General features: G+C 43.5%; 1 protein-coding gene across 1 annotated transcript in view; it reads right to left on the bottom strand.

Moving 5' to 3' along the window:
* Positions 1 to 26,522, bottom strand: part of LOC137375649 (vascular endothelial growth factor C-like) — a 75,079-nt gene that overhangs the window by 13,142 nt on the left and 35,415 nt on the right. The window contains exons 2-4 of the mRNA XM_068043033.1: positions 8,162 to 8,372; positions 6,539 to 6,729; positions 4,130 to 4,281 (exon numbers count right to left, since the gene is read on the bottom strand). Of these exons, the coding sequence (XP_067899134.1) occupies positions 4,130 to 4,281; positions 6,539 to 6,729; positions 8,162 to 8,372 (554 nt within the window). The remainder of the gene's footprint in view (positions 1 to 4,129; positions 4,282 to 6,538; positions 6,730 to 8,161; positions 8,373 to 26,522) is intronic.

Below are 26,522 nucleotides of genomic sequence, written 5' to 3'. Positions count from 1 at the left end.
GGGAGGTTACATTCTGTCCCTTTGCAGGAGTACAGTTCCCCAAGCACTGGCAGAGAACTTACTCAAGCAGTATTCTTCATATGTGGAACTAGGCCAGGAATATATGTTTTTTTATTTGTTGATGGGATGTGAGGGTCACTGGCAAAGCCAGCATTTGTTGCCCATCTCTAATTGCCCTTGAGAAGATGGTGGTGAGCTGCCTTCCTGAACCACTGCAGTCCATTTGGTGCAGGTACACCCACAGTGCTGTTAGGGAAGGAGTTCCAGGATTTTAACCCAGCGACAGTGAAGGAACGGCGATATAGTTCCAAGTCAGGATGGTGTGTGGCTTGGAGGGGAACTTTCAGGTGGTGGTGTTCCCACACGTCTGCTGCCCTTGTCCTTCTAGGTGGAATTGGTTAACTATTCAGCACTGGTTACATTGCAACCAAACTTGATCTTGTCCTTCCCCAAACTCCACAAATACTCCTTACAGCAGATGTCATTGGACAACAGGCTGGAGCACGAACCCTGGTTAATTACTATTTTAAGCCCCGAAATGCTGAAACAAATTGTAGATCTTCACCACCATGCTGAATAAGATCAGCTAATTCAACAACAGCAACCTATACTTAGATAGCTTCTTTAATGTAATAAAACTTTCCAGGAGTGTTACCAAGCAAAATTTGACACCAAGCCACATAAGGAGATATATAGGCAGATGGCCAAAAGCTTAATCAAAGAGGTAGGCTTTAAGGAGTGGCTGAAAGGAGGAAAGCGAGGCAGAGAGGTTTAAGAATGATATTTCAAAGCTTACGGCCCAGGCATCTGAAGGTATGGTCACCAATGGTGGAGCAATTAAAATTGGGGATGCTCAAGAGGCCAGAATTAGATGAGTACAGATATCTCGGAGGGTTGTTGGGCTAAAGGCGACTGCAGGTATAGGAAGGGGCCAAGCCTCGGAGGAATTTGAAAACAAGATTGACAATTTTAAAATCAAGGTGTTGCTTAACTGAGAGCCAATGTAAGTTAGCAAGCACAGGGAGGGCGAGCTCAATACAGTTTACTGCCATACTAAGCAATGCACTTACAATTAACTTTTTGGAAAACCCACCAATCAGTAACTTTGTTTAATTTTTCATATACCCCTTACTATTTAACCTGATGCACTTGGCGTGATACTGACAGGATCAGATGGGCTGTAAAACAGACAGCCAATCCAGTCCTGTCAGTCTCCTGTCGGACAGGCCAAGTTAAAATAACCCTTTATATGTTTTAGTGAAAACACGGAGTGTAACAGAAATGTGAATTGGATACAGGTTTCATTTGAATGGAATGTCCTCAGCCAGTTCCCATTACTTTAATGTATCTGACTTTATTGCAGCAAATGGATTTTGAGGGGCTGCTAAGACGTGGTTCTATTAACTGGTTGCATGGAACATATCTAAGGTTGAGAACTTAACATTCACACTACTAACCATTCCAATAAGAAAATAATCAGTTCAGTTTTTCAGGAAAGAACTTTTTTTAAAAATCAGTAATGGATCAAATCAGACATTCAAATGTCCACTATTACAAATTGATGTTGTTCATGATATCTAAATTGCTTTCAACCCACATCCTTTAAATGAAAAAAATATATAAAGCTTAGAATGGTAATCCTGTCGAAACTGTACCAAAATCTGGTAGTTTAGGAGTACACAGACATCTGTCCATTGGGACTAACTAAAAGAGTTCACCATTAGCTAGCCTCTGCCGAGTGCCGAACAAAACTGGTCTTCATTGAAAGGAAACTGTAGAGTCAATAAAAATAATTTTTGAAGCTTTCACTCCAACATGGAGCTTCACATGGTGAGAGTGAAAACTCTGTGCCGTGAGATCATACTTATCAATGTACACACTTGGCAGATGAGAATTCCCACTGGGAGCAAAATGTTAGCGAAGTACTCAAATGTACTTTTGTAGCAACAACTTGCAATTAGATGGCACTTTGGACATAGGCAAAACATCCCAAGAGGATTTGCAGAGGAGAAAAGGAGCAGGTATCAAGCCTTTGCTGAAGGGCTAGGAGCCTTGACTAAAACCTTAGTCAAAGTAATGTAATTTGTGATGGTTTACAAAAGTGATATAGAGAGAGTTTTTGGATAGCGAGATCCTGATGAACAAGGTTGAGGTAGTTAAAGGTTCAGACACTGAAGGTAGAGCAGATGGATGTAATGGAAGCCATTATCAGACTGGAGGATGGGGTAAGGATGTAAGATTGGAGAAGGTTGCAGAGGGTGAGGCTGTGCAGGGATTTGTAGACAAGGATAATTAAATTCAGTGGGGCACAAATAACTAATGTAGGCCAATGGGGAAGGGGATGATGGGCAAGTGGGCAGGTTATTGCAATGGAGGTTTTGATGATTTGTAATCCCACTGGTGACTTTGATCAATGCAGTTTCAGTGCTGTGGCTAAGGCAGAAACCAGACTGAAGGGATTCAAAGAGTAGAGATTGGAAGGCCATCAAAGAAAGTATTAGTGAAATCAAGTCTCGAGATGGTGGAGATATGGATAATGGTTTTGGCAGCAGCAGGAAGAGGTGAGCAATGAGCCAGAGGTAGAAATAAGCTGTTTTGGGAGTGGATAGGATGTGGGATTTGGAACCCGGCTCTGGATTTAGCAGAAGACCAAGGATGTGTGCAGTCTCATTCAACCTGAGGTGAGCATTAAGAGAAGAGATGGATTCAATGGAAAAGGTGTGATGGAGTTTTTTGGCAGGTGCAGAAAACAGTAGTTTAGATCTTCTCAATGTTCAATAGGAAGAAATTCTATATTAATGTCAGACATCTTTACTGTAGGAAGAATGTTAATGTTTAGAAAAGGTGTAGAATAGATTCAACCAGAATAGGTCATACCAAGGATGAGAAGCTTTGTTATGAGGAGAGATGAGAACATCGTAATATAGCAACACAGTAGACCATTCAGCCCCTTGACCCTTGCCTAACAAAAATCTATCACTCTCAGTTGTGATCTTTTCAGTTGACCTAATACCAGCAGCCTTTTGAAAGAGAGAGTTCCAGATTTCCACTACCCTTTGTGTGAAGAAGTGCTTTCTGACATCCTCTTTGAATGGCTTAGCTCTAATTGTCCTAATTAGTCTAATTGACTCTCCCACCAGAGGAAATAGTTTCTTGCTATCTTATCTATCAAATTCTTTAACCACCTTAAACACTTCAATCAGATCACCCCTTAATCTTGTATATTCAAGAAAACACAAGCCTAGTCTATGTAACATATCCTCATAACCTAACCCTTTTAGACCCAGTCGAGGAACTGGGGTTCTTTTCAGAAATAAAGAAGTTTTACAGGAGAGCGAATGAGTGCATGGAAATTCTGAGAAAATTTGATGAAGTGAATTGGGTAAAACTAACCAAACCGATTGGTGCATCAGTAACTAAATAACTGTTAAGATCATGACCAAAAGAACAAAGGGAGATTTAGAAAAAAAATTCTGGCCTCACAGAAGTAATGGTGAAAGCAGAATTCATAATAGCTTTTAAAAGGGAAGTCAAGAAATATTTGAAAAAAGGAAAATAACTGAGTGAAAATGCAAGTGAATGGGACGAAATGGATAGTTCTTTCAGAAAGCAGACTGAGGCACAATAGGCCAAGCGTACCTGATGATGTGATCGATCATGATCTGCATATTTAAAGAAGAATTCCTCCTGCTGCTGGTGGGTGTCCTTGGCACCTTTAATTTAAAATTGGGGAAGGAGGCCAGTGGGTAATTCTCCCGCTCGCCTTTTAACTATTCCCCCTCCCTAGTCTTTATCATGTGATTCTGGTACAGGAGTCTGCTGTTTGTTGCTATGTCCAATGTCACCTGGCACCAGAAACCAAAAATGGCTAAGGATGAGATTTCACACTCCCCTTCCTCCCCCTAACATCCCCCCACCGCCCCCCCCCCCCCCCCAACACATTAATTTCCCTCATACACACAAGTTGATGCCTTTGAAGGGCATGGCATGATTTGAGCTATACTCCCACCAGTTATGATGCTCTTGCAACCACCTGAGCTGTTACTGTCTGGAGTGCACAAGTTATCATCTTCAGAACCTGAATTATTGATGCTTGACCCTGACAGGATGAGATTGCATGAATCCTTACCCCGTTTGGGAAATGTGAAAAGAACGCCTGATAATCGAGTGGGACCGTCCGAAGGTGTCTCGCTTGGGCTGACAGGTGCAGGCAGTGTGATTGATGAAGCTGATTGTGACTGGCTTGGAGAGTCTGACTTGTTGTAGTGTGATCTCCATCAACTAGAGAAATAAAACACAAACTCCTTCTATAATGATGGAACCAAAATTAACCCAGAAAATAGTTAAGTAACACTGAGTGCTTAGCAAGACAATAGTGTTTGCTTTGGTACAAAGTGAAGACACTTATTGTAAATGCTGTCAATCTCCTGTGGCATTGTCCCTGCTGAGTTCTATACACCCCTGATCTTTGCTTTGACATTTGGTTTTCTCTCTGTCCTGCTGTCTTTCTCACTCTCCTGGCATGTCTTTCTTTGCTCCCAAATTTCCTTTCTCCCCATGATCTGTCTGTGATTTGTGTCATGCACAAATGGCGTAGTGGGCTAGTAATCCAGAGGTCCAGGCTAATTTTCTAGAGGCATGGGTTCAAGCCCACCATGGTAGCTGGTGGAATATTAATTCAATTCAATCACTAAATTAATTTTTAAAAAATCTGCAATTGAATGCTAGTCTCAGTAAGGGTGCCACAAAACTATCATTGCTTATTGTAAAAAACCTATCTGGTTCACTAATGTCCTTTAGGGAAGGAAACCTTCCATCCTTACCTGGTCTGGTCTACATGTGACTTCAGACCCACAGCAATATGGTTGACTCTTAACTGCCCCCTGAACTGGCCTAGCGAGCCACTCAGGTGTAAAGGACATTTAGGAATGGGCAACAAATGCTGGCTCTTGCCAAGCAATGCCCACATCCCATGAAAGAATACAAAAAATCCTTAGCTCTGATATTTGACTCCCTCTTATGTCTCTCTTTCTTTGCTCTAATCTGCATCTCCCATGTCTTTCTATGTTGCCATTTCTTTCTGCCATGTTCTCTATGTTGCCACCACTTTGATTTGTTTGTCTTATTCTAGCTGTTTTTCATTCTCCCCCGCTGCCCTGTATCTCCGATGTTGATCTTTGTCTGTGTGTATGATAATTGTATTTCTTTGCAACAAAAAGTCTGTGCAGCGTCTGTCTCATAATCTCTCTTTCCTACATTTCATCTGCATTTGTCTGCTTCATGCCTATTTTTAACTTATGTCTCTTGTGTTCCCTCGATCTCAATGTTTAGGTTTTTGAATGCTTCCTGCCAGCTGCATATGTCTGCCCCTCTCTCACAGGTCGAACTCTCTCCTCCCTCATCTGCCTTCCAATCGCTTACCCAACAAGTGCAAACATTCTGTAGCTGTAGGTCAAGCACACTGGAAAGGCTAAAAAAAAATGCAATATCCAGGATCCCAGCATTGAGTAGGTTGGAATTCCCAGGAATGGGTGCAGGATGGGAGCGGACTGGAGAGAAACGCAGCAAGGCCACAAAAGCCAGAGGCCTAGCAGTAGCTGCAGAGTAGATGGCGAAAAAACAAAATCAGAATTGGGGGGGGGTGGGGGGTGGGGAGGACCCCCGAAAAATAAGTTACATTTGGGACTAGAGGCTCAAAAAAATAAACACAATCAGCGGAATATCTGCATAGGCATATGGAGGGCGGTACAGCTGCCCATGGAGAAGGCCAACAAAATAAATATAACAGCAGGAGGCCAAAAAATGAAATAATTACGACGGTGACATGGACTGCAGGGCAACAGGAGGGACAGAAGATAATGATGAGAAACACACAGTCTTGGAGAGAGAAAGAAATTGCACGATTTGCTGAGCTGAGGAGAGGGGATTGAGGAGATGACACCTCTTACACTATTAGTCTGCTTTTTTTCACGTTTTTGGGGATAATTTTGAGTTTGAGCAACAGTGTGAAATGAGTTATATCGATTCAGTCGCCCGTTGTCACATCTCTCTCCATTGAAGTTAATGGAAATTAAAATCTAGAGAGATGAGTAATGGAAAGCTGATATCGCCTGTTTTGTACTAATCGCTCGCAGTCAAAATTAGCCATTTCATGTTTTGTTCTCACTTTTAGGGGCGAGAGTAGAGCTACCCACTTCTTTGTAAGAGATTTTTCTTCTCTATTTCTCATTGACTCCTCACACCGTGGGACATCCACAGTGAAAAAGGTTGTCCAGCACCTTGCTCCCAGGCTTCAATGGTGGCGCCTCAAACTGGAACACTAGATCTGGAAGATGGTGCCTCCTGTTACATGACACTAAATACCTCCTCACGTATCGCTTGAGTGAGATCAGAATCTCAGCATGTATGCAATTGATGGTGCCTGGCACTGCTGATTTGGCTGCTCTGTCCCTTGCAGGCCGACAACAAACAAACATTTCAGACAGGCAAGCCAAGCTACACGAGATTTCAAAGCCAAATGATAGGAAGAGTTACTTACCGTCTTACTCACATACGAAGTACTGACGTTTACACACTGTAGTCCCTCACTATTGCAGCAGCCTCCACATCTGTGGACAGACACACAGGGAGGTTTGTAGAACTTGTTTGTTGCAGTCCCAAGCTCTTTCCCCACATCCAAGCACACTTCTCTAGGCTTACACTGAGTCTTTTCCCATTCAAGTTCAATATCTGTCAAACGATTTGGTTTAGTTATTAGTTGCTTATTATGAAACATGCATTTAAATAAAAGGATATTTACAACAGCAGATAGTTTGTACTGAGTTAGATATTTTGTGCACCTGGAGAAGGGAAAAGGCTATTTTTAAAAAAAAATGTCCTGCCTAGTTACGCTTTAATCGGGTTTTAAAATTTCTTTCCAAATTGCTAATCTTGTTATTTCATGACATATTTTGTCTAACTACACCTCTGTGAAGCACCTTGAAGCTTCTATATAAATACAAGTTGTTGTTTTTGTTTGAAAGACTTCCAGTGTGCATTTATCAGCTCTATAATTTAACACATTCATTACGATTAGTCAAGTGTACGGGTCTCATCTCAAACAGAATTTATTTTAAGCTACTGCATTCCCACTATTTAAATTTATTTTTATTTTTATGTCAGTCTTGACAGCAGGCACCATTTCCCATCTGAAAGGATGGAGAGGTGCTCTGGATGCAGCTGTTAGCTGGTTGTCATTTTCGTCCATCTACTAGACAATCGTAACGTGTCTTAGCTGATGATTTCAGAGAATACAATCTGTGTTTTGCTGCCTTTGCCAGCATAGCCTGTTACTAAGCCTGCTGTGTGGTGAACTGAGAGGGTACGGAAGGACATGAGCATTCAATTTCACAATGTGTAGAAGCACTAATACTGTGCAGCATCGGAACAGGAGTTGGCCATTTAGCTCCTTGAACCTGTTCCGCCATTCAACGAGATCATAGCTGACCGACAAACTAACTCCATAACTCCTTTGGTCCATAACTCTTAACAACTTTGGTTAACAGAAATCTATCAATCTCAGATTTTAAATTAACAATTGACCCAGCTTCGATTGCCATCTGCAGGACAGAGTTCCAAACTTCTACCACCCTATTGTGTAGAAGTGTTTCCGAACTTCAATCCTGAAAGGCTCGACTCTAATTTTGAGGCTACGTATCCCAACCAGTGGGAAATGTTTCCCTCTATCTACTCTAACAGTTCCATTTTGGCCTATCTTTTTTGCTTCTGGACACAAAAATGTAATAGTTTATCATGAAATTCCACTGTTGGGAGATGTTGTCTTTCAGATGAAGCATTAAACAGAGGCTCTGTTCTAAAGATCCGAGGGCAATATTTTGAAGAAGAGTAGGGGATTCTCCCTAGTGTCCTGGGCAATATTTATCCCCATCCAAAATCTAAAATTAAAATGGTCCTTACGACATTGCAGTTTGTGGGATCTCGTTATGTACAAATGGATGCTTTGTTTCCCTATATTACAACAGTATTCCATTGCCTGAAAAGCTCATCTGGGAGATCCTGAGGTCATGAAAGGCACTATATAAATGTGTGAGGTATGTGAAAAGTTTGCTCAGGCTTCTTGTTCACCTCTTAACTTAAGAAATGAAGCATTAGAGTTCCTCACTTTTTAAATCATCCGCTTTCCATAATATTGTAAACGCTGCTGCCTCCTTCCACTCCTCTTCTTCAACATCTGTCAGCGCACGCTGCACTATGTGGATTTTCTTCTGCAGACATTCATGGATCTTCCTGTATTCTGGGTAGAAGATATTCATCAACTCAGTGACGCTTGACGCAGATCTCAGCTGGTCCTCCAATTCGCTGCTGGCCTGACTCTGGAATAAGGAAAGCTAGTCTCAGTCATGGTGCCATGAAACTATCATCGATTGTTGTAAAACCCCATCCGGTTCACTAATGTCCTTTAGGGAAGGAAATCTACTGTCCTTACCTGGTCTGGTCTACACGTGACTCCAGACCCACAGCAATGTGGTTAATTCTTAACTGCCCTCTGAAATGGCCTAGCAAGCCATTCAGTTGTAAAGGGCAATTAGAGAAGGGCAACAAATGCTGGCTCTTGCCAAGTGATGCCCACATCCCATGAAATAAATAAAAAAAGGAGCACACAGTGAATCTAATGTACCAAATAGGAGGCACGGAGTGGGCATCCTGTCATAGCTGGACAACCCTGGGCTAAAACTGCAGTTGTCAGCTTATCCATTTCTACTCAGTTGGTTGCTTTTCAACCTCCCATTGATGACAAGCCAAATAAATTCATAACCCAGGATGCACAAGAAGCATTTCACTTGAGGCAAACAATTAAGTGTTAGAACACTGACCAAGGTCAGGCAGCATCCATGGGGAGAAGAGACAAGATGATTTGAGTATGGGCCCTTTTCAGAACTGAAAGGTATTACTGAGGAACAGCATTTAAAAAGGAACAGAACAAAGGGAAGGATGAGGGGGAAAAAAACAAACACACATGAAGGAAAATAAATAGAATAACATGTAAAGTAATTAAGTGGCGAGCACAAGATGATTAAATGGCAGAAAGATGAGACAATAGGAGCCATAACAAGAGACTGGGCGGCACAGTGGCGCAGTGGTTAGCACCGCAGCCTCATAGCTCCAGCGACCTGGGTTCGGTTCTGGGTACTGTCTGTGCAGAGTTTGCAAGTTCTCCCTATGACCGTGTGGGTTTCCACTGGGTGCTCTGGTTTCCTCCCACAGCCAAAAGCTTGCGGGTTGATAGGTAAATTGGCCATTGTAAATTGCCCCTAGTGTAGGTAGGTGGTAGGAGAATGGTGGGGATGTGGTAGGGAATATGGGATTAATGTAGGATTAGTATAAATGGGTGGTTGTTGGTTGGCACAGACTCAGTGGGCCAAAGGGCCTGTTTCAGTGCTGTATCTCTCTATAACACAGTGCATGAATAGCTATAAGGGGACTGTTACAGTGGGAATAGGCTAGGAGAAAGTGAAGCCCAAAATACTGGCAAAGTGGAGTGGACTCCAGTGGTCCAGGAGCCTGTTAGAAGAAAGAAAAAAAAGGTTAACATTGTGGGTGCAGATTATCTCACCAGCACAATACTTGAATGGCGGCACCACCCCAAGCACCAACCTGATTTTCCCCCTTGTTTCTGGAACACCCATCCCACATTGCTAGACCCTCCTGTCACAGAGAAAATGGTAGCCATAGTTAAGGTCTGAAGTTGTTAGTCAATATTAAAGCCAAAGGGCTGCATGGTAAATTAATGAGGCTGCAAAGAGAGATGGGGCTGCAACCATGAATAGAGAGTTTGTTCTGCTGCATTTTAGAAAGTTTCCCAATTAAATTTACAACGGCCTTGTAAATAATAGCTATTGTGTGCTATAAGGAAGAAATAACCTATTTTACCACCAGTGGTGCTGTCTAAGCAATCACTGTAAAAGGCAATGTTAATTACTCATCTAACTATTGACGCCTAGCCAGTGTAGTTATTTTACTTTAAGTTCTATAATATAGTCCTAGACTTCAGAATATAAAGCAGATTTCCAAATAATTTAGTATTTTACTGCAATATTTATAAATTGCACATATACATATAAAATTTACAAACCTAACCAAACATTATACAGTTGAATCCATAAAAGGTCAGTCAGGGACATTAGGCATATCCGTGTGCACTACCCAGCAGCCAATGTAAAGGCAGCATTGACGAGGAGCCCTAGAAACAGATCATTCTGCCAGCCAATGATGATTGGGGATGCTGGATTGGTGGGGTGGGGTGAGGGGGTGCGTAGGGGAAGTGGCAGGGAACTCGTTAAAAAAATATGTATTGAGCTCATACTGTTTTTGCACCTTTTCTTCTGTCTCAAAGAGCTCTCTGATGACAAATCTCAAATAACTGATATAAGAGGGGCTATGGGAAATGAACACTGGTGTGGGACTCATTGGATCGCTCTTCCAAAGAGCTGGCACAGGCAGAATGGGCCAAATGGCCTCCTTCTGCACTGTAAGATTCTAAGATCTTCGACTGCTCATCTGCAGAAGCATTTTTGATAGTTACTCATTTTCCTGAGATCAGAGAACAAAATTTCCCTTCTGATTTTGTAATCTTCATGTGAGTGCAGCCCTATTATAACGAGACACACTGTTCCCATGGTGACACAACTCTTAATACTTTGTGACTAACTGGTGCACTTCTAAAACTGTGTTAACTGACCGACCCCACAATGGGGTAGCTCTAGTGTTGTATTAATTACTATTCTGTGACAATGCAGCCCTATTATTATGATGGACTGTCCCCATGGTAGTAGTGCCCTATTACTGTGTGGTTGATTGTTTCACTGTGATGTAGCCTTCCATGACTAATTCTCTCCAACCTGCTGCAGCCCTATGCTTGTGTGGCTGATTGACTGTACGATAACACAACCCTTTAATGCATGGCTGACTAATAGCAGAATGTGAGTCATATTACTATGTGACTGACAAATACCAGATTGATAAAGTTGGACTAACTGATATCAGAATGGCACAGAACATTACTGCGTGACTGTCTCCCCACCCTTGACCTGTCAAGAATGAGGCATATTAATTTTGTCATATGAACATTGATTTGAAAGCTGTTGCTGAAGTGAAGAAAGGACTTGTTTAAAAAAATCACCAGGCCTTTGGCTGGAAAGATATTTGCATATTAACAGACCGTGTTTGGGGAGGCAAAGGGGTTACTTCCCTTATCCAATTTAATCCACAATGGACTTTGAGCACCAGACATTGAAGGTGAGGGAGCTCAAATTTCAGTATGACTGCTGGGATGGCCGAATCCACAAACAGACCAACTGGTCATGTGACTAGCCTACTTGGCAACCTGTTTTTTTCTGAATTGTTCGAAGAACTTTGAACTGAGAGACTGCAGTGTGCTCCTGGACTGAAGAAGACCTCTCTTTTCTGGCTCTCCCTCTTTTTCTCACAGAACTCCAAATCCACTGAAGGTACATGAACCCCAAGAGTAAAAGGTCTCCTACTGCAAACAAGGTTTAAGAAGAATACTGGGCCCCAACGAAGAGCAAGATCTTCCTACAATCAAGGACTCTACAGTGAGCTCAAAGAACCGTAACAAAAACCCTCTTCAGAGATTGCCTCAAATTTTTCCACCATATTTTCTTCTGCTCTTTTCTGTCTCTATCTGCATGTGTGTATCGCGTATGCATGCTAGCGTGGGTGCATCGTGTATCCATAGGCGTTAACCAAATTAGAGTTTAAATTTAATAAATTTCAACCTTTCTTCTTTAAACCTAAGAAAACCTGTTTGTGCTGGTTTATTTGCCTTATAATTAGAAAGCAGTGAAAAAGGATTCACCAGGGGGAGCCAAAAACAGTGTGTTTAAAATTAAATCCTGTTACAGTAAGACCAGGTGAAGGTAGAGTGGGAACCCTAGACTCCTTTCTCACCTGGTCGTAACAGAAATTTGGATGCTAGCATCCGCGATTGATCCACAGACAAATGGAAGAAATTGGAGGTGGGAAGCCAAATTGTTCCCAATCAAAAAAGAGCAAGATTTCAGTACAGGTTTTCTTGTGGTTGTGTGTGCTTGAATAATAACACGTCTGCGACTCAAGCTAGTAGCTTCCCAAGCCAGGGTGAAGTAACTTGGGATAAGTTAAAAGCACTGTCTATGGAGGAGTTGAGGAAAATGGCTGAGCAGTGTGGGATCACTGTACGTGGCAAGGCTAGGAAGTCTGAATTCCTAAGGCTAGTGGCCAACCATTTTTCCCTTGAATCTGAAGAAGCAGAAACAGTGTTAGAAGTAGACTCCAACAGGGTATTGTTAGAAACGATACAATTAGAACAGAGGAGACTTGAATTAGAAGAAAGAGAAAGAGAAAGTGGGAAGCAGGAGAGGGAGAACGAGAGAGCCTTCCAGAAGGAACGTAAAGCGAAAGAAAGAGACTTCCAGAAGGAACATGAAGAAAAAGACAGGAGAAGGAACAGGAGAGACAGGACAGAGAAAGAGAAAGAATATTCTGGAAGGAATGCAAAGAGAGAGCGCTGAAGCATCTTGAATTAACTAGGGGGCGACAGAGTAACCCCAGTGAAAGCATGGCCAATATGGAGTAGCAGAAACAAAAACAAGAAATGCTGGATTCACTCAGCAGGTCTGGCAGCATCTGTGGAAAGAGAAGCAGAGTTAACGTTTCGGGTCAGTGACCCTTCTTCGGAACTGACAAATATTAGAAAAGTCACAGATTATAAACAAGTGAGGTGGGGGTTGGGCAAGAGATAACAAAGGAGAAGGTGCAGATTGGACCAGGCCACATAGCTGACCAAAAGGTCACGGAGCAAAGGCAAACAATATGTTAATGGTGTTTTGAAAGACAAAGCATTAGGTGTGAATATACTGAATATAGAACATCAGCAAGTGCAAACCTGAAGAAAAACAACCTGAAAAAACAGTGGGTAAGCAAACTGAACAAACTAAGATGAAATGAAATAAATGCAAAAAATGTAAAAAGGAATGCAAAAAAAAAGGAAGAAAAAATAACTAAAAATGACTAAAAATGAAAGTAAAGTGGGGGGCTGTCATGCTCTGAAATTATTGAACTCAATGTTCAGTCCGGCAGGCTGTAGTGTGCCTAATCGGTAGATGAGATGCTGTTCCTCGAGCTTGCGTTGATGTTCACTGGAACACTGCAGCAATCCCAGGACAGAGATGTGAGCATGAGAGCAGGGGGGAGTGTTGAAATGGCAAGCAACCGGAAGCTCAGGGTCCTGCTTGCGGACTGAGCGGAGATGTTCCGCAAAGCGGTCACCCAGTCTGCGCTTGGTCTCCCCAATGTAGAGGAGACCACACTGTGAGCAGCGAATACAGTATACTACATTGAAAGAAGTACAAGTAAATCGCTGCTTCACCTGAAAGGAGTGTTTGGGGCCTGGGATAGTGAGGAGAGAGGAGGTAAATGGGCAGGTATTACACCTCCTGCGATTGCAAGGGAAGGTGCCCTGGGACGGGGACGAGGTGGTGGGGGTAATGGAGGAGTGGACCAGGGTGTCGCGGAGGGAATGATCCCTTCGGAATGCTGACAGGGGAAGGGAGGGGAAGATGCGACTGGTAGTGGCATCACGCTGGAGGTGGCGAAAATGGCGGAGGATGATCCTTTGGATATGGAGGCTGGTGGGATGAAAAGTGAGGACAAGGGGAACCCTGTCACGGTTCTGGGAGGGAGGGGAAGGGGTGAGGGTAGAGGTGCGGGGAATGGGTCGGACACGGTTGAGGGCCCTGTCAACCACAGTGAGGGGAAATCCTCGGTTGAGGAAAAAGGAGGTCATATCAGAAGCACCGTCATGGAAGGTAGCATCATCAGAGCAGATGCGTCGGAGACGGAGAAACTGGGAGAATGGAATGGAGTCCTTACAGGTGGTAGGGTGTGAAGAAGTGTAGTCGAGGTAGCTGTGGGAGTCAGTGGGCTTATAATGGATATTGGTAGACAACCTATCCCCAGAGATGGAGACAGAGAAGTCGAGGAAGGGAAGGGAAGTGTCAGAGATGGACCATGTAAAGGTGAGAGAAGGGTGGAAATTGGAAGCAAAGTTGATAAAGTTTTCGAGTTCGGGGCGGGAGCAGGAAACGGCACCGATACAGTCATCAATGTACCGGAAAAAGAGTTGGGGGAGGGGGCCTGAGTAGGACTGGAACAAAGAATGCTCGACATATCCCACAAAAAGACAGGCATAACTAGGACCCATGCGGGTACCCATAGCGACACCTTTTACTTGAAGGAAGTGCGTGGAGTTGAAGGAGAAGTTGTTCAATGTGAGAACAAGTTCAGCCAGGCGGAGGAGGGTGGTGGTGGATGGGGACTGTTTGGGCCTCTGTTCCAGGAAGAAGCGGAGAGCAGAACACAGGGTTGGGTACAGAATTGTTAAAACTAGCTCAACTAATCCCAAAATTCAATGAGGAAAGATGTAGAAGATTTTTTGTGTCTTCTGAGAAACTGGCAAGGCAGCTAAAATGGCCAGCTGAGATCTAGCCTCTTTTATTAGAAAGCAAGCTAACCAGAAAAGCCCATGAGGTTTATTCCCTGTTGCCAGATGAGAGTTCATCAAATTATGAACAGACAAAATGTACTATCCTCGGGGCATATGAATTAGTATCCGAAGCCTATCGTCAAAAGTTTAGAACCCTCAAGAAGCAAGCTAATCAAACCTATCTGGAGTTTGAAAGAAGTAAGCAGCTGGCTTTTGACCACTGGCTGAGGGCTCTTAAAGTCCAGTTCCGCTATGAGAATCTCAGAGAAGTAATTCTGTTAGAGAAATTTAAACAATCTCTCCCACTCTCCATAAAGATTCATGGAGAGGAGCAGTGGGTTCAGAGGGCCCAGCAAGCGGCCGTTCTGGCTGATGAGTTTGCTTTAATTTATAAGTCGATTTCCCAGGGGAGAACCTTTCCTAATCACCCCCACAAATACGAAAAAGACAAAGGATGGGAAGGTGATCTGAGCCCAAGCAGTCCTGGGAGAAAAAGGAAAGCAGGAGACACAGGGGGCCTTCCTCCAGTCAAAAAGGAAGGTGCTGTGAGCCAGAGTGAAACCTGGAGACCTATGTGCTTCCATTGTAATAAATCAGGGCATTTAAATGCTGACTGCTGGAAACTAAAGGGAAAACCTGTCGGGTTAATCAGGGCACACCCACTCAGTGAAGATGGGACCCAGACGGAAAGCACAGCAGAACAAGCTGTAGCTTTAACTGCAGTAAGAATGAGACCCAAAAAGCTTACAGCTGCAAGTGCAGGAAAATTCAATAGGATTCCTGAAAGTTATCAGGGTTTTGTGTTTGAAGAGAAGGTAACCCCATACCCCTCGAGTGGGGCAAGCAAGCCCATAGTAATTCTCATGGATACAGGGACCACTAGATCCCTTTTGCTGGGAAAAGGCCAGACCTTACCCCCAGAGAGTGCAGTGAACACCTAAATGGTGGTGAATGGTATTGGAGGCAGTGTATGCCTGTACCTTTACACCAGGTGCACCTAGTTTCGGGACTGGTAACCGTAGAGATTGTCCCCAGTTTGCCTGTGGACGGGGTTGACCTGCTCCTAGGTAATGATTTGGCGGTGTGACGGTGGTAGCCTCCCCAGTAGTGAAAGAAAGACCAGGTCAGAGAGACAAGGCAATGGTAGGAGAAGGACCCCTGCAGTTTCCCTGAATGTGTAGTGGATCAGGCCATGATCAAACCTGCTCCCCCAGAGGAGACTGAATTGGCACGGCAGGCAGATGACCATGAGGTCTGTCTGTCTGAGACTTTCTTTGGAAAGTTAGGAGACCCAGGGAATGAATTAAATGGATTTTCCCTAGCTGAGGCTCAGTGAGACGAGCCAGTGTTGCGAGAGTTAGCACGGGCTGGCTGAAAGTGAAGCAGAGGGAGTCCCTGATTGCTACTATTTAAAGAATGAGGTACTGATGAGGAAATGGAGTTCTCCTCACAGACCTGAGAGCAAGGAGTGGACAGTAGTTCACCAGTTAGTGCTGCCGCAGAGGTACCGGAGAGAAATATTAAGAAGGGCCCACGAGACTACAGTGGCTGTACATGCCGATATACGAAAGACCAAAACCCACATAAGACAGCAGCTTAACTGGCCAAAACTCCACAAAGATGTGATGGAGTACTGCAGGAGTTGCCACATGTGCCAGGTTGAGGGGAAACCCCAATCTACAGTGAAACCTGCACCTGTACCAGTGTTAGGAGGACCCTCCAGCAGATGGCTGGTGAACTGTAAGAGACCCCCGCTGAGAACAAAAGGGGACAGGCAGGCACAAGGCTGGCAAAAGGTTAGAAGGGAAGGGGAAAAAGCAACCAAGAGGGCAGGTTAAAGGGAATCCTGGAAGAACCCCGGATGAAAATCCCTACTATCTAGTCAGACAACACCGGAAAATGTGAAAAGGTAGACCCCACATCCTCCTATGTAAATGCAAACACTAGAAGCACCCCACCAGAGTTTCTAAAAGCAATTACAGGAACCTGCAGAGACAAAGAAAGGCCTCTAGAGAGCAGAGAAACCATGAGGGTGATACCTCACCGAGTCAATGTGCCATAGGGGAGTGCAATAGAGTCTGCACAAATACTTGCAGGCAGGAATGTCCCAGAAGACAAAGGGGAGATTAGCAAAGAATCTTCCCCCACAGTTAGAAAAAAAAGAGAACCATGCATCCCCTGAAGTCAAAGGCTTTATAAGACTCAGCAAAGCACTGAAAGAGAGTTCAGGATAGACCCACCTACTACTGACTCTCCTGAAAATAAAACTCCAACTCAGGGCTAATTAAACCAACCATCTCAAAGATCCTAGGCAGCCATGGAAATGGGTAAACTGAAGACAAAATTTCCCTGCAAAAAACCACATGTTTATTGGGATGCCAAAAAAGGGACAATTAAAGCAGCACTGCCATTAAGAAAAGACAGACTGTAATAAGTTTTAGGATTTATTAATGAATGGGAATGTGAGAGAAATGCATGGTTTTTCTGGATCTTATATTTTCTCTCGACCCTTTTAATGAATTGCACTTTTCTCAAATCGCATTTCATTCCACTGGGTGTGGAGGTGTTATGCAGACCACACCCACGCCCCCCCCCCACCCACCTACCAAGAATGAGTTATATTAATTTTGTCATATGAACATTGATTTGAAAACATTTGCTGAAGTGAAGAAAGGACTTGTTTAAAAAACAATCACCAGGCCCTTGGCTGGAAATACATTTGCATATTAACAGCCAGTGCTTGGGGAGACAAAGGAGTTACTTCCCTTATCCAATTTAATCCACAATGGACTTTGAGCACCAGACATTGAAGGTGAGGGAGCTCAAATTTTAGTATGACTGCTGGGATGACCGAATCCACAAACAGATGTGGTCAGACCAGCTGGTCACGTGACTAGTCTGCTTGGCAACCTGTTTTTTTCTGAATTGTACAAAGGGTTTTGAACTGAGAGACTGCAGTATGCTCCTGGACTGAAGAAGACCTCTCTTTTCTGGCTTTCCCTCTCTCACGAAACTCCAAATCCACTGAGGACACATGAACCCCAAGAGAGAAAGGTCTCCTTTAGCGAACAAGGTTTAAGAATACTGGGCCCCAATGAAGAGCAAGATCTACCTGCAATCAAGGACTCTACAGTGAGCTCGAAGAACCATAACAAAACCCTCTTCAGAGATTGCCTCAAACTTTTCCACTTTATTTTCTTCTGCTCTTTTCTGTTTCTATCTGCATGTGTGTATCGCGTATGCATGCTTGCCTGGACGTACTGTGTATCCGTAGGTGTTAACCGAATTAGGGTTTAAGTTTAAGTTTAATAAATTTCAACCTTTCTTCTTTAAACCTATGTAAACCTGTTTGTGCTGGTTTATTTGCCTTATAATTGGAAAGCAGTGAAAAGGGATTTTTAGGGCCGCATAGTGGCACAGTGGTTAGTACCGCAGTCTCACAGCTCTAGTGACCCGGGTTCAATTCTGGGTATTGCCTGTGGAGATTGCAAGTTCTCCCGATGACCGTGTGGGTTTTCGCTGGGTGCTCTGGTTTTCTCCCACAGCCAAAGACTTGCAGGTTGATAGGTAAATTGGCCATTGTAAATTGTCCCTAGTGTAGGTAGGTGGTAGGGAATATGGGATTACGGTAGGGTTAGTATAAGTGGGTGGTTGATGGTCAGCATTGATTTGGTGGGCCTGTTTCAGTGCTGTATCACTATGACTATGATTCATCAAGGGGAGCTAAAAACATGGTGTGTTTAAAATTAAAGGCTGAGGGGGACACCTTTCTCACCTAATACTGACTAACTGTCTCCAGGGTATTTCAGCCCCATTACTGTTTGGCTAACTGACTCCATGATGGTTTTATGTTGTTTGGGTTGCTCTTAGAAATTGTAACTGAAAAAAAAACATGGTACTGTCATTAAAGGATCTCTCTAGTACAGCTTGTGGTTCAGTTTTGAATCAGAAGGTTCTGGGTGCAATTCCCACTTCAGAAACTTGAGCACAATATCTAAGCTGACACTTCAGTGGCACGGGAGTGTTGCATTGTCAGAGGTGCTGTCTTACAGATAAACCAACCTCAAGCATCAACCAATTTCAGAAAAAAAACTGGGCATTTATTCCATTGTTATTAGTTGGTGATTACTGTGTGCAAATTAGCTGCTGTTAAATGTATTTGCTGATGGTTTTTCCTACATTACAACAATGACTACACTTCAGAAGTACTTCATTGGATGTGAAGTGCTTTGAGATGTTGAGTAAAGCGTTATGTAAATGCAAGTTCTCTTTCTTTCTCTATTAAGCCCAAATTTGATACAAGATAAATCTGGCCTTACTAAGATGGGAAAACTGCAGTTGAGGCAATTTTAGCTTTAACTGAAATATTTTGTTGGCTGCAGACGAAATGCTGAACAAGCCTGTCAACACGATCACCAGATCTAATTTTTTAAATTTCATTTTGTGTGCTTGTTGGTTGCTGTGACCACTCTCCTATTTCATTGACTGTCCCTCAAACACAGACAGGCAGCAAGGTGACCAACAATATGAATAACAAAGAGTTCACAGCAGCCAGTTATCAGTCAGTTTCTTGGCTTTAACCACTAGACCTGCCACAGGAAAAAGAAATCAGTGCCAAACTGTAAATGGGAATAACTACAAAAATTCCCTGCACTCAGTTTTGGAGCCAATGCGAGTATAGTGCCTTCTATTAAATTGCATAACATCAATCTTGATAAAAGAAAAAAGAAACACATGCATTTATATAGCGTCTTTCACAACGTCAGGATGTCCCAAAGTGCTTTACAGCCAATGAAGTACTTTTGAAGTGTAGTCAATGTTGTAATGTTGGAAAAACCATCAGCAAATACATTTAACTTGGTAAGTAATGGCTCCTTACTGAAATTCCAATGTTCAAGAGTTCAAATTCCTTGATGTATCCTTTCATCTTTTTCTTGTTAAATTTATGTTGCTTCCCCTTGCTGTTAATGGACTGTCCCCTGGGTTGAAACTCAGCTCTGTTTCTCACCGTGTCTGTTCACCATGTGTCACCTTTATTTTTAGTTTCTATTTTAAATCTCCGTAAACCGTTTTGGACAAGACAACACCATACTAGAGATTTTCAGAATGTGTTTTTCTTCCTGCTTCACCCCCGCCCCGGCCTCTCCCATTCAGAATCTGCCCTGCGTAATGATGGGCCGCAGACCTGATCAAATGGGCTCCTGGCAAAGCTGCTTTACCTCAACAATAGGACAAAGTGTCCTGGGCGGTCTTGCCTGAGGTTACCGTCAGCCCTGATTCTGTGGAAAAAGAAACTTGATTTCTGTTAAGCAAAATCTTCAAACCAGAACACATATCAGGAGCTCAACACTTGCTAAAATCATGTGTTTGATACGTGTAGCTCATCAGGCAATGGCACAGTGCACCAGACTTGAGCTAGTCACCTTGATGAATCTCCACTGATTCCAAGTGGCTGCAGCCGTATGTAAAGTATGTTCCACAATTTATTGCAGAGATTATGAGTGGACTTTCAGTGGCTGAGAGCCGGTTATCTTTCTGTAACTATTACCTTTGGAAACATATCATAGCGACCAACATCTGGTCTCTCTTTGTACAGGAATCTTATAAAGAATGCGAGAGAATGAGCACGCGCCACTTAGTCCTCAGTTTAATTTAAAGCAGGAGGCCTGTCTGTGTCGTTATTGGAACAAATCACTGCTGAGCAGCACCACTTCCAGTTCTAATTGCCAACAGATCCACAACACTAACTAAATGCAGACTTTTGATCCATCATTTTGTTAATAATGCAGGAACAAAACTCATGCACACGTGGATGGCCAATGCAGGCAACAGAAATATCAGAGATGCAATATGGATTGCTCTTCTGAGGCTGGAAACGAGACATATTTTTGGTCAGACTTAAGGGAGCTTTACTCTGGATTTAACCCAACTGACCTGGGAGTGAACACAGGCAAAGTCAGAAAATGCAAAGGAAGGAGCTCTAGATATCACCCGGAGTCTCACAGTGGCCACAGAGTCACTGACAGTCCCATGACAGCGCCACAGTCATTGACTGTCTCATGACAGCTCTGCAGAGTCACTAGATGTTCCACAACAGCTCCGGAGAGTCCCAGGGTTGCAGGATTTCTGAGGGTGTGTGCTGAATTTTGAGTTAACTCAAATGGACCAGAGTGTCAATTTTGTGCTTTGACAATGCAGTATTGTATCACATTAAAATGTCTGTGTATTCCAGGCCATTCTCAGTATTTTAGGCCACATAATAGCAACCTTAAACAGTCACCCTGGAGTATTTAAGTAGATTTATAGCACAGGAAACACCTCAAACCTAAAGCAAATAGTTGTAGCTGACTCAACCATGGGATATAAAATCTATGGGTAATTGATTACAAAAATAACATTCTAGAACACTAGAAACACAGGACAGCCAATCTAAGCAGTATAATCCCAATGGGCTCTTAATAGAATTAAAAAATATTATGAGTATCACGTATGTACCTGATGAGGGGGACATTCTGAATCAATCCTTAAACCATCTGTATTTGAAAAGATAACCCTCTCACAGCAGCATAAAGCACCAGCCACACTCAGATAGCTGAGCGACAACAATTGTAAACAAATTCTACAGCAAGTTTGCCAAGGAAAGCCTTATTTGGAACTGATGTGGCGTGCACACAATTTTGGCATAGAATGAGGGCATGCTTGTGCCGCGCATCATATTGGACCCATAAGTGTCCATTGCACATCTGTAAAACCAGCACAGTATGATCCAATTTCCAAGCCAGCCAGCAACTCAATCCAAAGGAAAACACAGACATTATAATAAAGGATCAGATGTGCAGTTACCCCTCAGGAACCGTGGCCATGCATTGATCATATTGAGTACAAAGATAAAAGCAAATATGCTGGGTAGCATTTCAAAAACAAATTAAAACTTTGCAATGGTGTTATTCTTGGACTGGGGTTTCCTGAGAGTGAGAGAATGAGTTTGGTCTACTTGAACTCTGTACAGTGGAAGTCAATGAGAAATGATTGATCTGTTAGAATTCACTTTGTTTCAGTCTGGGATATGTTTAATTTTTTAACGAAAAATAATCTCCCCTTTGATTCTTACATTGGCTCATGTCACATACTAGGGAAGAACGTCCATCAGCAAAGTTTAGTTTGTGCACATTCAACCTATTGTTAATCGCCCATGTAATGTTAATGCACACAGAATTACACACAAGTGCAGTATAATTCTCATAAACATTGGTACATGAACTTCCCTGATGAGATCTTCTACGCTATTACTCCTTGGTAAGAAGAACATGCAAACAACCTTGGCAGTCTTGACAGAGCAGTAACTCTGGGTCACTTTTTTTGTGCTTCCGGGAGATTGAGTTCCACTCCTTTTACTCTCTCGCGCTTTGGGGAGTTGCTTAACCTCTGCCAGGCATCTGGTCTCCCTGATGAGGTGGCCAAGACTGGGAATTTCTGGTAGTGGCAATTGCCTGCTTTTATAGAGTGAGCAGGACCTTGGTATAAACATGTGGCTGCCCAGTTAGAGTTTTTGTGTCTGCGGAACTGTTGGTTTAAGTGTATCTGTGAGGTGGGGATTTTACCTGGGCAATGGGGGGTCTCGGCCACCAGCTGAAGCGCCGGTGAGCACCCGTGCCACCTCCTCTGGGGAAGACCCGCCATATTACGTGCCAATTAGGCACTTAAGTGGACAGCAGCGGGTCTTCCCCAGGATTAAGGACCCTGGCAATGGAAGTCCTGCCTGCTGAGAGCTGCCAGCCAGTCAGAGGCTGGCAGCTGTTTCACTGAGCAGCACCACTGAGGAGGCGGTAGTTGCTGCCAGTAATGGGTCCCAGGCCATAGGTGAGTCAGGGCGGGAGGGTATCGTGGGGGAGGGGGTGTTGTAGGGGGTGCGGTAGCAAGGGTAGTGGTGTAGCTCTCGGCGGCCTCTCCCTTCCCGATGCCGGGTCTCTTGATCAGGCACTAAGTGCCTTTTAACGAGGGACCCCACCCCAGAGCCAGCAAGCAGCCTGCACGGCTTTGCTTGGTGTGCTCCCCATGTTGCAACAGACCCACTTGCTGCTGGGCTAATACCGCAGTGGTAGGATGAGGCCCATAATTGGGCATTAACTGCCCACTTAAGGGCCTCAATTGGCGGTGGGGCGGGAAGGCCATCCATGAGTCTTGGACTTAATTGGAGCGGAGGCGGGCAGGGTCCCCCCCCACCCGCCACAGTCCCACCCGATTAAAGACTCTCCCCGTCTCCAAACTCACCAAGGGCCAGAGATAAAACCCCTTTGTGTGTCTGATATATTTAATTAATTCTCTGTATGTGCTAGCTCTGATTCCATTTTTTTAGTAAAATCCTTGATATAATTGGCAAAGGAATTGGTGGGGAGAGCAGGAGAATGTATTTTACATATTGAGTTGTTCTGATCTGGAATATACTGCCTAAAAAGGTGTTGCAGGACGATTCAAGAGTGGCTTTATCAAGGTAATGGATATACTTGAAAAAATGAAGCTTCCAGGGCTATGGGGAAAGAACTGGGGAGAGGGACTAATTGGATAACTCTTCAAAAGGCCCAGCACAGGAATGATGGACTGAAAAGCCTCCTTCTGTGCTGCATGATTCTATGTTGCACCCTTGTGTAAGATACTATCTATTTTACAGTAGATATTTTACAAATACCACCATTAATAACACTGATCACTGCAGCCCCCATTATTCAAAACAACTATGAAGGTATCATTCACAAAATAAATTTTAAAATATATTCCTACATATGTACGTGTAACATGCCTACGGCTAATGATTGTCACTTCTTTCATTTCTGTTTTTTGTGCTCTGTGAAGGATTGTTTTAATGATTTATTCATTATGTGGACTGCTTCCGATTTATTTCCGTTAGATTTTTTAAAACGATATCATGAGATGAAGAAAGTAAAGGATGCATGCAATGTGCCACTTGGGTGCCCACCCTTCTGACATTCCTTCCTTCTCCCCAGGGAGTCTCCTGGTCCCTGCTCCCGGTTTCCTCACAATGATGCAGCCGAAATCTGGAATCAGTAGTATGGCAAATTGTGGGTACAACACCAGGAATTAAGGCTGGCTCGGGTCTACAAATGCAGACCTGACCCAAGTCCAACAGAACGCCATCCGACCCCAAGCCCGACCCGGCCAGAGTCCTTCCATTTTTTCCCACGCCCGACCCAACCCGACCATCAGTTAACTTACCTTCCATTTTTCACTTAGTTCCTTACCTGCACAAGCTTAAAATAACTGTAGCAAAACCACCTTTAAAGTCCAAAAAGTAAATCAACATTATAGTCACTTACCTGAGGTGGTGATAGAGTGTGTCCGATCCGGTCCAACCCGACCTGAGCCCGAATGCCGGACCCGGAAGTCCGACCCGACCCCAACACGTCGTCGGGTCTCATTGAGTTCAGGTTGGGTAGCAGGTCTTTACACTGAAGCACCAGCCTAGATTATGTGTTTCTGGAGTGGGGCTTAATCCCATGACTTTCTGACTCAAGATCACCGATAAAATATTTTCATCTTCTAATTGTACCTATCAGCTCATTCTTGCAGTGAATTGCAGGGCAAAAAAAATTTGTGCTGGAGGGTGAGGAAAAAATTCCAACTAATGGGGCATGCTGCAAGATCCAGCAAATTCTGGACAATTGTAATCTTCCAGCAAGAAACATAAAAAACAGATTGTAAAAGCTTCTATAGGTGTGTAAAAAAGAAGAGATTAGTGAAAATAAATGTGGGTCCCTAAAGGTAGAGACAGGAGAAATTATAATGGAGAATAAGAAAATGAGAACATGTTAAACAAATACTTAGCATCTGACTTCATGGTAGATGACACAAAAAACATTCCAGAAATTGTGGGAACCAATGGTCTATTGAGAATGAGGTAGTAAAGAAATTGTACTGGAGAAATTAATGGGTCTAAAAGCCACCAAATTCCCTGGACCAGATGGCTTACATCATGGGGTTTTAAAAAGACGTAGCTACAAAGATAGTGGCTGCAAGGTTTTGATCTTCCAGAATTCCCCAGATTCTGGAACAGTTCCCATGGATTGGAAGGTAGCAAACATAACTCTGCTATTTAAAAATGGAGGAAGGGAGCAAACAGGGAACTATAGGCTAGTTATCATGACATCAGTAGTGCTGTGTTGTTGGCTCTTAACACAAACATACCAAACAATATAACAATGATTTGTTTAGTTTACCAAGGATTCTTCATTGAATAATAACAGGATTCGAGGGGAGCTCTTCAATACAGGTGCTACCTGCTGACTTCTTCTTCTTTGGCCTCCTTGTCTCGAGAGACAATGGGTAAGCGCCTAGAGGTGGTCAGTGGTTTGTGAAGCAGCGCCTGGAGTGGCGAGAAAGGCCAATTCAAGATTGACAGACTCTTCCACAGGTGCTGCAGATAAAAATGGTTGTCGGGGCTGTTACACAGTTGGCTCTCCCCTTGCCCTTCTGTCTTTTTTCCTTCGACTCGCCACTCTTTAACCCCGCCTTTACGGCTATCCGCCAGCTCTGGCGATCACTGGCAACTGACTCCCACGACTTGTGATCAGTGTCACAGGACTTCATGTCGCGTTTGCAGAGGTCTTTAAAGCGAAGACATGGACGGCCGGTGGGTCTGATACCAGTGGCGAGCTTGCTGTACAATGTATCCATGGGGATCCTGCCATCTTCCATGCGGCTCACATGGCCAAGCGCTGCTGGCTCAGTAGGGTGTATATGCTGGGGATGTTGGCCGCCTTGAGGACTTCTGTGTTGGAGATACAGTCCTGCCACCTGATGCCAAGGATTCTCCGGAGGCAGCGAAGATGGAATGAATTGAGACGTTGCTCTTGGCTGACATACGTTGTCCAGGCCTCGCTGCTGTACAGCAAGGTACTGAGGACACAGGCTTGATACACTCGGACTTTTGTGTTCCGTGTCAGTGCGCCATTTTCCCACACTCTCTTGCTGACTAACACTGTTCCAACTGCTGTATCACATGTTAAATTGTATCACTTCCTGTGATGACATACAGAAACTATTTACATATTCAGTAGTATGTTAACTAGTATTTAAGCAGTTAAAGCAATATCATGACATTCCCCTTTGCTTAAATAGAAAAATTACATAAGGTATAAGCTTGGTACATAATGAAATAGGATAATTGTGAACAGTATTTATATGTGTGGACTCTCTCATTAATTATTCAAGTGTCTCTGAAACATACAGGTGGTCTGCTGACTTGACCTGATCTGGTAACAGTGAAACTTTGCTGAGATGTGGAATTGTCAATTCTTTTCTCTTGACTTGTAGGTCTAGACTGACAATGATCTTATACTTGAGTGTTGTATGTGTCATCTTCCTTAACTCCACTCTCAGGGCTTTAATGTGAACGTGTTCTTGATGCTACAGGAGTGTTAGGTATGATACTGTTGGATAACTCTCTCAGCTGACATCTATTCCTCCTCAACATCGCTCCATTCGGGGTGGTTAACGCATATAATCATTACAGATCTTTCACACTTCCACAGGGAACCATGTCTTCTCTTGCGGGAGCATCACTCGGACTTTCTGTCCAACCTGTAGGAGGAGGTAACTCCATGCCTGCATGTTTGTCATGAGTGATTGCCATTTTCTCTTGTCTTACCAATAATTTATCTTGGACTGACGATGATCTGATCAGATGATGATTCGGAAGAGTTGTCCTGACTTGCCTTCCGAACATGATCTCTGCTGGGGATGGTAATACTGTATCCAGGGGTGTTGGTGCAACATTGCTGTTTCAATGTCTTGATTAGTCTCCTTACATTTAAAGATTACTGATGGAGACAGTGGTGTACCTCAAGGGTCGGTGCTGGGACCACTGCTTTTTTTTTTGCTATATATAAATGACCTGGAGTATATTTTGAGTATAATCTCAAAATTTGCTGATGACACCAAACTTGGAGATGTGGCAAACAGTGAG

This window comes from Heterodontus francisci, chromosome 12 (genome assembly GCF_036365525.1).
Source record: "Heterodontus francisci isolate sHetFra1 chromosome 12, sHetFra1.hap1, whole genome shotgun sequence".
In the NCBI taxonomy this organism is placed as follows: domain Eukaryota; kingdom Metazoa; phylum Chordata; class Chondrichthyes; order Heterodontiformes; family Heterodontidae; genus Heterodontus; species Heterodontus francisci.
The sequence above is the reverse complement of the archived record's forward strand: the minus strand, read 5'-3'. Positions and strand labels throughout refer to the sequence as shown.